This window comes from Chenopodium album, chromosome 7, assembly GCF_948465745.1.
Source record: "Chenopodium album chromosome 7, dcCheAlbu1.1, whole genome shotgun sequence".
Classification (NCBI taxonomy): domain Eukaryota; kingdom Viridiplantae; phylum Streptophyta; class Magnoliopsida; order Caryophyllales; family Amaranthaceae; genus Chenopodium; species Chenopodium album.
The window spans coordinates 6,223,198-6,235,669 of record NC_137840.1 but is presented as its reverse complement, the minus strand read 5'-3'; the positions used below and the strand labels follow the sequence as shown (position 1 = coordinate 6,235,669).

General features: G+C 32.4%; 1 protein-coding gene across 2 annotated transcripts; it reads left to right on the top strand.

Annotated features, from left to right (window-relative positions):
* Positions 1-7,317: 7,317 nt before the first annotated feature.
* On the top strand, positions 7,318-12,221 carry LOC145638856 (putative cinnamyl alcohol dehydrogenase 6). 2 transcript variants are annotated; one of them, XM_081689902.1, is made up of 7 exons: positions 7,321-7,622; positions 7,834-7,947; positions 8,037-8,264; positions 8,488-8,782; positions 8,864-9,017; positions 10,811-10,993; positions 12,032-12,221. In XM_081689902.1, exons 1-7 carry the CDS (start codon positions 7,528-7,530, stop codon positions 12,040-12,042), a joined length of 1,080 nt encoding a protein of 359 aa, XP_081546028.1. In that variant the 5' UTR covers positions 7,321-7,527; the 3' UTR covers positions 12,043-12,221. The 2 variants fall into 2 exon arrangements, with proteins under 2 accessions (XP_081546027.1, XP_081546028.1); XM_081689901.1 differs by lacking the exon at positions 12,032-12,221 and having other exon boundaries at positions 7,318-7,622; positions 10,811-11,227.
* Positions 12,222-12,472: the final 251 nt, after the last annotated feature.

Below are 12,472 nucleotides of genomic sequence, written 5' to 3'. Positions count from 1 at the left end.
ATAATAATAAAAAAATTAAAGAAAATTGCTAGCGTGTGATTGCAACGAATGGGAGAAAAAAATATATTGAGGTTCCAAGAGCATTCCCAACAATGAGCAAAAAAATGCTCATGAGCAAAACTTTAGGTAAAATTAAAATAAAATTTGAGCAAAAGCAAAAATGCTCATGAGCAAAATAAAAATTGCTGATAGGATGAGCATGTTAAGATGAATAGTAAATGTGTGGGTCCACAAGTCAAGTAAAAAAAAGAATAAAAATAATATAGTAGAGAGAAATATAGGAGGGTATTAGTAAAAGTAAGAGCATTGTCATTGGTTGCCCTCTTTGGGTGGTCATGAAAAGAGAGAAAATCCAAAAAAGATTAAAATAATACAAGGGGGTAGTTTTTGAGGGAAATGGTGCATGACCAGGTCATGGCCATGCCCATTTGTGAAGAGTGGGCAATGCTTGTGTATGGTGACACTTGTCAAAGAGCTATTGGTTGGTGGGAATTTTTTTATTCAATATAGATAGTTTCACGTGGGAAATTGGAGGAGGGAATAAAGTTGGGTTAATTTGTCTGAGAAGTGACACTTGACATCATCTTGTTTCTTTTGCCATTTTGAATCCAATGGTCTGCAATTAAAGTAAAACATGAACGTTGTAAAATTTACAACGGTCATAAATTTTAAAATAAATAAAATTTTAAAAAAATTAATTATACCAACTGCTCTAATTTTTTCCCCTCTATAAAATGAGTATTATTTTGAGATATTTAACCCAACTTTTTTTTTTCACCAATTATTACTCCCATATTTAAGTAAGCAAATTTTTGTGGTAATCCAAAGTTGGTGGAATTAAAACTTTTGGAGATGAATAACCCAAAATCCCAAAGGAAAAAAAATCCCACAAAATCCAAAAAATCATCACAACTTCAAAATAATTCAAATATTCGTCCCTCTTTTTCTAATCATCCTATTGATCTGAATTCTAATTTAGAACCTAATTTAACACAATTTTCTACTTACGTTTTTGGAAATGTGAATTTCTCAAATCCAAATACTTTTACTCAATTCCCTCAATGGCCACCACAATATCCAAACATCTCATTTAGTCAAAATGATTTTCCAGCTACAAATTGTTCATCTTTTCAAAATTTTCAATTATCTCAAAATGAATCCACATTTCCTGTCTCACAACATTTTACTATGTCACAAGGTGAAGCTGCATTTACGGGTTTTGATTGTTTTATCCACAAACCATTACTTAATATGTGAAGTGTTGCGTCCCTTTAGCTGAGCATTCATAGTCCATCGTAACAGTTTACCAACCGTCATCTAGTTCACCAACCATCGCATAAATTGCCAACCAACACTTTGCTTTGCAATCGTCACGTCTATTCGCTTCCGACATACCACTTCGCACATCCATGTTGGTCTGCACCAAGCAACGCAACGCTTCGCAGGTGTCGCATTATTTCACACCATAGTATCGCTTCGCAAGCATCGTGCCAGCAATCAAGCGTCGCATCGCTCCGCAGGCACCTCATTGCTATCCAAGTTGTGTGTCACTCCGCAAGCACCACATAGCTACCAAAGAGTCGCGTCACTTCGGAGCATCGTGTCGCTGCCCAAGGTTAAGTCGTTTCACAACCTAGCCAAGCATGCACAAGCAAAGGCTTTCCACGAGCTTCGCACAAGCCCAAGTAACTAAGCCCACTATGTCATCATCAAGCCAACCTTTTGCCCACGGTCTAGGTAGTCCATGCTAAACTTTCACAATGCATCATTGTCTTAGCCAATGATGCTCCTATAGCTCGTCCTTAGCCATAAGAGGCACTACTCCCCCTAAAGAGCTTTATATGGCTCTAAGCTTGAAATACCAGTGAACACACCAATGACAGAAACACAATAATGGGTTGTTGGCCCCAACCTTTGGGTCCAACGCCCATACAATGGACCTTGGCTTAATCATTCCAATATGTAGAGGCAACCATATGCCTTTATTTACTTATTAACCACACCATATGATCGTATAGTACTATGTACATAGCCTAGCAGCTAGCCAAGCTGCATGTAGTGTGCCTTTAATTGCCTAGGCACGTCGTGTTTCCCATGATACAATAGGGGTCTTACACTAAGCCACTAAGGTTATGGGAATTGGGTCAACTAAAGAAATTGGTCTAAGATTTATGGATTATGGCTAGGAAACTAGGCTTAATGAGACTATAAGGGTATGGAATTGAATGACTTTGAAATGTATTTGAATTGATCGAAGTTATTAGGGCTCAATTTGGAAGGTTCATCGATATTTTTATGATCCATTTCCAAATTCAAACTAAATCAAATGAGTTATTTATGTATATTCAAGGAAAATTTGTCAATTACTACCGTGTAATAATGTCATTTTAAAAATTACTAGCTTGAATTAAAAATCTTGTGAATTACTACAGTAAAAAAATTAGAAAATTTGAGTTTACTACCAGGCTCCACTTTAGACCATTTATGGCATCACTTTAATTTATTTTTCCCCATAATCCGCGTTTATTACCCTTGATTAACCATTTAAATGACTCCTAAAAAAGAGATAACAAAATCCCTCCTAACCCATGGTTACCCTAGCTAACTAATCTTTCTCATTCACCATTGCTAAAAATCCTCCAAGCCTCTTGCTCTAAATTCAAACTAGTTATTTTTATCTATCCTCGAATTGCGCTTGGTGAACATGTAATTCGCCTCTAATAAATTTGTATTTTAGGGTTTTCTAATTTTAGGGTTAATGGATTATGATTTTGGTTGATTAACATAGGGTTTTTGCATTTTTCTTTGTATTAAGCTATCAATTAAGCCTAATGTGTGATTTTTCGTTAAATTAAGTTATCAATGAATTGTAGTATCGAATTGTAAATTGTTCGAATTTCTGGTTAATCTTGCGCAAAGTAAAGGATTCGTTGTAGAGAAAATGATTTGGGAAGCCAATTTGTAGAGTATACTCAATGGAGGTTGAAGGTTAGAGGGTCAAAGTGAAGTTATGAGAGAGAAAGAAAGGAAAGGGGGACTTTAGTTTAGCTAGGGCAACCAAACAAGGGTTAGGGGGATTTTATTTTTTTTTATTTTTTAGGTCTTTTTAATGATTAACCAAGGTTTAAACATGGGTTAAGGGGAAAAAATGACGTCATAGATGATCTAATTAAAGTAGAGTCCGATAGTAAAAGAGCCCTTTCCCTAAATAATGTTGGGAAATTATCTAATTCCCAAATTACAGCTACTCTTTTTTTAATTCCCATTATACCGTCCACGTCAGCTAAGGAAAACAAACCGATTTTTTTTTCTCGGTCCAGCAACAAACCGCTACTTGAAGTAGCGGTTTATGGGTTTGTTTTTTATGGGTTTGTTTTGTAAGTTTTTCTTTAAAAACAAAATATCTGTAAATCAGTAATTAGTAAATACAAACCGCTACTTCAAGTAGCGGTTTCTAATATGTAAACCGCTACTTGAAGTAGCGGTTTTCAGTAGCACACCGCTACTTGAAGTAGCGGTTTTCTAATAAACCCGTTTTTTCAAAAAATTCCCACTGAACCGGTGACGTGGATGGTATGGTGGGAATTAAAAAAAGACTAGCTGTAATTTGGGAATTAGATAATTTCCCAACATTATTTAGGGAAAGGGCTCATAGTAAAATCAAAATATTTGAGTTTTTACGGTAGTAATTCACAAGATTTTTAATTCATGGTAGTAATTTTTAAAATGACATTAATACACGGTAGTAATTCAAATTTTTCTATATTCAATCATCGGGCATTTTAGGAAATACATCATTTATTACATTTTTTTAAAGAAACATTTATTATTTCTAAAATATAGAGTATCAAAATAGTACAAAGATTTGAATCCACTAAGAACTCGTTCTCTTCATTTAACAATAATAATACGGAGTATTTAATGAAAAAATGATTTATGTTCAACATGAATATGTTCAATTCAGTGAAATTATTTTTATTTAATAAAGTTCAATAACTTTAAAGCTAAGAACAAATGTAACTAAGAAAAAGTGAATATAAGTTTTAATAAGTAAAGTAATTTCAATTTAGAAAATTTTAGATTTTAACACCAGGAAAAAAAAAAAAACCTGAAAATGCTTTTTAAGACCCTCATATACCCGAAAATGGTTTGAAGCCACCCAACAACCACCACCATCACCACCACCACATCCTCACCCCACACGCATAGCTTCAATTGGCCGGCACAAAACCCACCATCCTCCCTACCCCTGACTACCGAAACCCATCATCCCCCTCCCCAGCCCCGACCACCGGAGCCCATGTCCCTCCCATTCCGCACCTGTAAACCATCCTAACCAAAACCCTGAATTCTAAAACGACCATGAAAACGGCCAGTTATGGCCGAAATCGGCCGGTTTTGGGGCTGAGTGGCCTAAACCGGTCAATAATGGCCGAAATCATGTTCATTTTTTGGGAAGGGGGGTGCGATTTGGGGCTGGTCGGCGATTTGAAGCTAGTCGCGGTTATGGCTGCAGTTATGGTGGGTTTCAGTGGGGCTGGGTTAGGTTGGGGGAGGAGGTGTGCCGGTGATGAGGTGCAGGTTGGCGACTGTGCTTGAGAGGGCGGACAGGGAGGCGGTTGTGGCGCTAGGGTGGCTGGGTAGTGTTAAATTAGGATTCATTTATTTTTTGTTTTTCTTGACCAAACAACAAGCGACACATACATGTCAATGTAGACCCTACTTAAACGACTTATGGAAAAAAATATTTGGTGGTAAAATTTTCTTTAATATATTAAAAATATTTTCAGTTTAGTAAAAAAAAAATTTCAACAAAAATAAGTTAAAGTGAATAGAGCCTAAATACTTAATTAATCGACCAATAAGGTAATGCATGAGGGTTCCTTTTACCTAAAGATAAAGGAACTATATAGCAATTATTTTAATTTAAAAGTATAAATTCAAAGGGGAACATCCAAAGCGAAATACATAAAGAATTTAAAGAATGGAAGGAGTATCATTACTACGAGTAGTCAAAAACTCAAAACTTGTGCATATATCGTGGATCAACTAAATTATTCATAATGCCTCCAAAAAAAAAAAAAAATATATTTAATTGATTTTGATCCATTTTTTATTTATTGTAATTGGAAATGATATATGGATGATAATTGTAGATATTTTTCTGTTTTTTTGAATATTTTAGTTGGAAGATTATGGTAATACTCCATTATTGGACTGAAATTAATGTAGGTTTATAGAATAATCATAGAAGGGGTATTATAACCCCTGCTTTACATTAATAACAAAGATTGATTTTGTTCCATTTTTAGCTGATTTGTAAATGATACTCCGTATATGGATGGTAACTACAGATATATTTCCTTTTTTGAATGAATTTTTTTTTGTAATACTCTGTATTAATTATTCAATGAAATTAATGTAGGTAGAGAAAAGGAGGGTTTTTTTCTTTTTCTTTTTTTTTTTTTAAAGGCCTTTAATTACTCCTAATTTCTTTTACCTTAATGATACTCCCTATGTCCCTTAATTAGATTCCTATATTATCATTTATTATTCCTCACATAATAGAGACTTAGGTTCCTCACATAATAGAGACTTAGGGCCTGTTCTCTTACGTTGAAATTCAGTTCAGTTCAGTTCAGTTCAGTTCAGTTCAGCTCAGCTCCTTATTTCCTTCTCTTATAAAATATTCAGTTCAGTTCAGTTTAGTTCAGCTCAGTTCAGTTCAGTTCAGTTCAGTTCAGTTCAGCACCTTATTTCATTCTCTTATAAAATATTCAGTTCAGTTCAGTTCAGTTCAGTTCAGCTCAGCTCAGTTCAGTTCAGTTCAGTGAATGAGAACAAACCCTTAGAGAGAAGTAAGAATCTAATTAAGGGAGGAAGGGAGTATAGATTATCGCAAGAAACTTCAATTGTAATGTCAATTGAAAATAGAGTGTTGTGATGTTGAACTAAGGGTCTGTTCACATTTACTTAATTTCAGTTCAGTTCAGTAAGCTCCAATCAATTCGGCTCCAATCAGTTCAGTTAAGTTAAGTTTAGTTCAACTCTTATTTTCCCTTTCTCATAAAATATTCATTTTATCTCAATTCATTTTCATTTCAGCTCCAATAAGTTCATTTTCAGTTTGGTAAATTTGAACAGGCCCTAAAGTATAAAAAATACTCCTACATATACATATAAACTTTTTTTTTTTTTTTTTTTGACGGGATACACATAAACTCTTATCATGCATTATTCTTAATTAGGAATATCAAAGCACTATATTATTACTCCCTCCATCCCAAATTACTCGCAACAATTTGACTTTTTGCACAATTCACACATCTCCCTTTGACCATCTTTTTATTTATTTATTTATTTATTTTAACTATTATATGAAAGTCAATGTAATCATGTAAGATGTTTGGGTCTATTTTAATGAATAGTTTCTTAATATAAACTTTTTAAAATATATAATAAAAGATATCAACGGTCAAACATGTACATTGACAAGCGTGTCTAGTCAAAATGTTACAAGTAAAATGAGATAGAGGGAGTACTAATTTTTACTTAGTAAGTGTTACAAATTAAAATACTTAACATGCTTCGTGAAATACAATTTGATTATAAGATTAGACAAGTCCATTATACAAATTGATCACATGGCAAATTGATCACATTATAGAAGATTTCAAGATCCTACTTCGTAGATTCCCCCATTGGGAACTCTGGCATGTCTACAGAGAAGTAAATAGAGCAGCAGATTGGATAGCAAATGTTGGGCATATTGTCACCGACAAATTAGATATTCCATTTTGTACCTCTTCAGCTTTATACCCCATTCTCACCTCAGATGCTTTAGGATCGCTCCTCGTGAGGAGGGGGTCCTATTTATTTCCTTTTTCTTACCTAAAAAAAAAGTCCATTATACAAATTAATAAAAAAATAACTAAATCGAATGATGGTTTATTATATTCCTTGGTCCTATATATATATATATACACACACTTTATTAGTGTTCAATATGAGTATATGACTTATGACTTTAGTCAATTGCATAAGAAGTCTACTTGAAAATTGAAAATTGAAAATTGAAAATTATGGGTGGTTGAGAAATTTCAAAAAAAAAGTAAATAGAATTTCCGCCAACTAGTTGAGTAGGTAAGGCCAATTCACATTTGGCTGTACTAATAAATGAATTTTAATTATCATTTCCTCACAAAATAAGTCGTTGGAAAGGTCCTCAAAATTAATTTTCATAGAAATTACATAGGAAGTAATACTAACAATATTACTACTCAAATAGTTGTAACGACCAACTGCCCCCCTATACAATATAGTACCGCTTGTACTAACGAATTTTCATTAGCTTTTTCCGTGAATTTACTTAACACAACCGATTCTAACAACTTGGTTCCTCCTATATATAAACCCAAGTCACTTCACCTTTGATTCGCAACATTCCTCATACTTTCAACAACATAACTTATTAGAGCAACACCTAAAGTATTGCCTCCTTTGTTTTTGCATAGTTATCTCACACAAATGGCTCAAACAACTCCCAATCACACACAAACTGTGTCCGGGTGGGCGGCTCATGATTCGTCTGGAAAAATGACTCCTTTTATCTTCAAAAGAAGGTATGTGTCTTTTTTTAGTATTAAATAAAGTTAGCTTTATAACTTTTATGATTTCGATGAAGATTTGTTTACTACAGAGAAAAAGACTTGATCACTCAGCACTCTCTGAAAAGTGACTTTAGCCGTGTGTACATCTTTATCGTTTATAAAGTTGTTATGTGTTTATGATTTTTTTACCGATGAAATTAACTACAACTTTAATTGTGATTAGGGAAAATGGAGTGAATGACGTGACAATCAAAGTGTTGTACTGCGGAATGTGCCACACCGATCTCCACCATGTTAGGAATGATTGGGGAATCACCATGTACCCTTGTGTTCCTGGGTAATTACTTTCATCTTTTTAATTTTTTAAAAATTAAGCGTGCTAATAATTTTGTAACATAAATTAATTTACATTTTTATGTGTAATAGGCACGAAATTACGGGATTAATTACAAAGGTTGGGAAGGACGTGCCAAAGTTTAAAGTGGGAGACAAAGTTGGAGTGGGTTGTTTAGCAGCTTCGTGCTTAGAATGTGAATTTTGCAAGACTTCTCAGGAGAATTACTGTGATCAGATTCAGTTCACATACAATGGTATTTTCTGGGATGGTAGCATTACTTACGGAGGATACTCCAAAATGTTGGTTGCGGACCAAAGGTACGTCTTAAGTCTTAATTATTTTATTATCGTACTATTAAACATTACTCTATATGTATTAATAAAGTCACATTAATGCTACTTAAATATTCGCTTTTAAAATGTCACGAGTATATTTTTGTTACTAATCTTCTCAAAGAAGACCATTAAATGTGACTTATTTTAAGATGTTCGGATTTGTAAATTTCTCTTTGAATGCAACTAAACAATTGCTAAATTTTAGGTATGTGGTACGTGTGCCGGAAAATCTACCGATGGATGCTGTAGCACCAATGTTGTGTGCCGGGATCACGGTGTACTGCCCCATGAAAGACAGCAAATTGCTCGAACCATCAGGCACTCCTAAGAAAGTCGGGATCATTGGGTTAGGTGGATTAGGCCATGTCGCGGTTAAGTTTGCTAAGGCATTTGGCCATCATGTAACCATCATCAGCACCTCACCGTCCAAAGAAAAAGAGGCCAAGCAAAGACTTGGTGCTGATGATTTTATCGTGAGCACTGACCCGTCACAAATGAAGGTACTAATCACTTTCTACGAGTAACCCCTTTTGCCCGTAAATAATAGTCACATTTCGGATTAATTTGAATTAATATGGCAGGCCAAAAAGAGGACTCTGGACTTCGTATTGGATACAGTATCGGCCTACCATTCACTAGGACCATACTTGGAGTTATTGAAAGTTGAGGGAACACTTCACATTGTGGGCGCTCCTGACAAGCCCATGGACTTGCCTTCCTTTCCTCTCATTTTTGGTATGATTGCTCTTCCACCTTAGCTTCACATTTTCCAACATGTCTAAATTAATTATACTTCCTCCGCTCTTTTTTTATTGCATCATAAGAGGTTTTACACTTAACAATGCATTACTTTGACTATTAATATCTTTAATTATACTTTTGTAAAAATTATAGAAAAATTGATATTTGAAAAGTATATTTTGAGACGAATCTAAGATCCCACATGACTATGTTTTTCCTACTGGATTAATCACAAAAGATGGTAAAAAAAAGATTAAGTGAATAGTGTAAAAGTCCTTATGGTGCAATAAAAGAAAAAAAAGAAGGAAGTAATATCTTTTGAATTTATCGTTATAGTATCAGTGTGACAACTAATAGTTTCAAACCGAAGATGCAATTGCTATATCTCTAGTAGCTTTGGATTACCACATCATTATTAGCTTTGGATTACCACATCATTATTTTTCAAAGTCAATCATTTAAACTACAACTTTCCCAACGGCAAGCTGATACCTTTTGGAAAAAAAAAGAGAGAGAAAATAAGAAATCACTTATTTAAAGTGGACAACACATGCTTTTGGGTGAAGTGAAACTACATAACTTTGAAGAGCTACATAGTTTCACTAAAGCTACAACCCTTGTAATTCCACAATGGTAAAATACTAGCTCCAACTATTAAAAAATTGCAAACAAGGACCTATTTACAACAATTGCAGTTGCTCTTATAGTTAAAAATGTACTTGTAGGGTTGTAAACAGTAAACACTTGTTTTTTCACTTTAGTTTTGTTGAAATGGAACAATATATTTACACTGATTAAAATTGATACTCTTTCCGTCCATAAAATACATTCCTACTTCTAACATTTATTTCTCACATAATGGAGAGAACTAGGAATGTAATTTAGGGATGGAGGGAGCATTAATAAATTACAATGTAAATCGATAGCTATAAAGTTGAACTTGATTTTCTGGACATTAATGTGTCAAAAACATAATTAGTGACAAAAATATCAATGTCAATTAATGACATTATTTTGCCAAAATCATAATTAGTGACAATGATATATGGAGTATATTTATTGGTTTGAGTACTTTCAAGAGATTGATTTTTTTTTTTTTTTTTTTTTTTTTTTTTTTTTTTTTTTTCATGCTACCCTACTTTTATATTATAATGGAATTAATGTTATCTTACATACATTCCAATATTTAACGCATGCACGTATTATGTGCACAAAATGCTAGAAAAACCTAATTAAATTAGGAATTAGTTAACAATGTGTACAAATTGCTAGAAAAAACCTACTCTGTAATTAAATTACGAATTAGGCATTGTTCAATTCACATTATAAAAATATTTAGTAAAAATAATTTCAATTCAGTAAAAATAAGTCAGTTCAGCAAAAATAATTTCAGTATAGTAAAAATAATTTCAATATAGTAAAAATAATTTGAGTTCAGTCAAAAACAATAAATTTAAAGAAAAAAATATAATAGATAATTAATAAAAGCAATTTCAATTCAGCAAAAATAATTTCAATTAAGTAAAAATTATTTTAGTTCAGCAAAAATAAGGTGAAATGAGTGGGGTTTTAGTTAAACAAAATCCGGATGGGCCAAAAATAAGGTGAACTAAAACGGGCCTTAGTTAATCAAAATCCGGATGGGCCATTGATAATAAAATTGATTCCAAACTAAACCCAATATGTATTGAAAAATGAAATCCTTCCTACTCCGTAATTTGTATTGATTTGTATACAAATGCAACATAAATCTAAATTAAACTAAAAATGAATAATTCAATTTGCAGGAAAAAGAACAGTGAAGGGAAGCATGACAGGAGGAATGATAGATACACAAGAAATGATGGATATGTGCGGGAAATACAACATAAGTTGCGACATTGAAATGGTGACGCCTGACCAAATTAACGACGCTCTTCAACGTCTTGCTAATAATGATGTTCGCTATCGCTTTGTCATTGACATTGCTGGCAAGTCATCTAGACTTTGAATTTTTATCTTTCAATGCATGTGTGCTTTTAATTGACTCGTATGAAGTTATGAACCATGTGAGTGATATTAAATTCCTACATTATTCGAATTTAAATTGTTTCCATGATATTGTAAAATACTCCTACTATAGTGTAAGATATGTTAATTGGCTGATTGTTGGCCATGTTATATTCAATAAAATAAATGAATAAAAGTTTTCTTTTTGTTTCTTACTTTCAAGTGAACCAAATTTCCAATTATGCTTTTTTCTCTTTCCCTTATTTGAAATTTACTTTACATTAAAATTCTTAAAAAAAAAAATCATTAAAAACATGGATTTCTTAATCTTGGGTAGAGTTTGGGTTTTGGATCGGGTAAACAAGTATGAGAAAATTTTACATGACATGTTTTGTCTCTCCACCTTATTTTTGTTTATATGAAATTCTTTTACCAATCATCAATTGTTTTTATAAAAATTTATTTTTTTGCTGAATTTAAAGTACTTTTATCTTATAAAACTTTTTTATTTTTTTTAAAGATAGTTATTTTCATTGATCAAATAAAGCTTACTTTTTCTAAACCTATTTTATTTTTGCTAAATTTATATAATTTTTTTTGTTATGATGAAATTATTTTTAATTTACTGAAATTAAATTATTATTTATAATATTCAAATAAGGTGAAGGAAACAGAGTCGAATTGTATTATGTGTCACCTACTTCTTGATTTTATTTATTTATTTATTTATTTTGATGCTTTAATCAAGGTTTTATATAAAGAGGTGGATGTTGCAACAAATTGATGATAATAAATTAATAATGCAAATGGATAAGATAAGATTGAAGTTTGCAATAAGTTTGTAATAAATATCAATGGATGGTTTCTTTAATGTCTTCTCTCCCTACTCTCATAATTTCATACTATTGTTTTGTAAATGTTAATTTGAATATGTGGAATTCGTACTGTCCATATATTACATAATACTGTACCACTAAAATTGTGAGTTTCAACTAATTCATTCTTTTGTCCAATTTCAGGAAAAGAATGAAGTTGGGATCATGTTATATTATCATAGTTGGGTGGAAGTAGAAATTGACTACCGGATCATGGAATTAAAAGTTAATTTTGCAGATCTTTATTACAATATTTTGGATTAAAGTATTAAAATTTGTATTATGGAGATTATTCTTTAATGCTTTTATAATATGACTGAATTTCAATTAATCATTTCGTTTGTAAGTTAATTTTATTTTGAATCTTTACAAATTCTAATGCAAAAAAAAAAAAAAAAAAAAAAAAAAAAAAAAAAAAAAAACCCTCTTAGTCCATCTCATCGATTCAAATGCATTTTGATTTTAATCTAGTTGACAACAAGTACGTGCATGAAGCGTACAACATAGGCACGTGTTAGAATCCGCCTCTTTCTCTTTGTATCCCCTTCCCTTTTCCTTGTATTTTCTCGTATGTAGTGTCTTTTA

What these genes read in the sequence shown, in the direction of transcription:
- LOC145638856 (XM_081689901.1), top strand. Translation starts at nt 7,528, where the DNA reads ATGGCTCAAACAACTCCCAATCACACACAAACTGTGTCCGGGTGGGCG. An exon ending in CCTTTTATCTTCAAAAGAAG is followed by an intron (nt 7,623 to 7,833) that starts GTATGTGTCTTT and finishes AATTGTGATTAG; the next exon opens with GGAAAATGGAGTGAATGACG. An exon ending in TTCCTTTCCTCTCATTTTTG is followed by an intron (nt 9,018 to 10,810) that starts GTATGATTGCTC and finishes TTCAATTTGCAG; the next exon opens with GAAAAAGAACAGTGAAGGGA.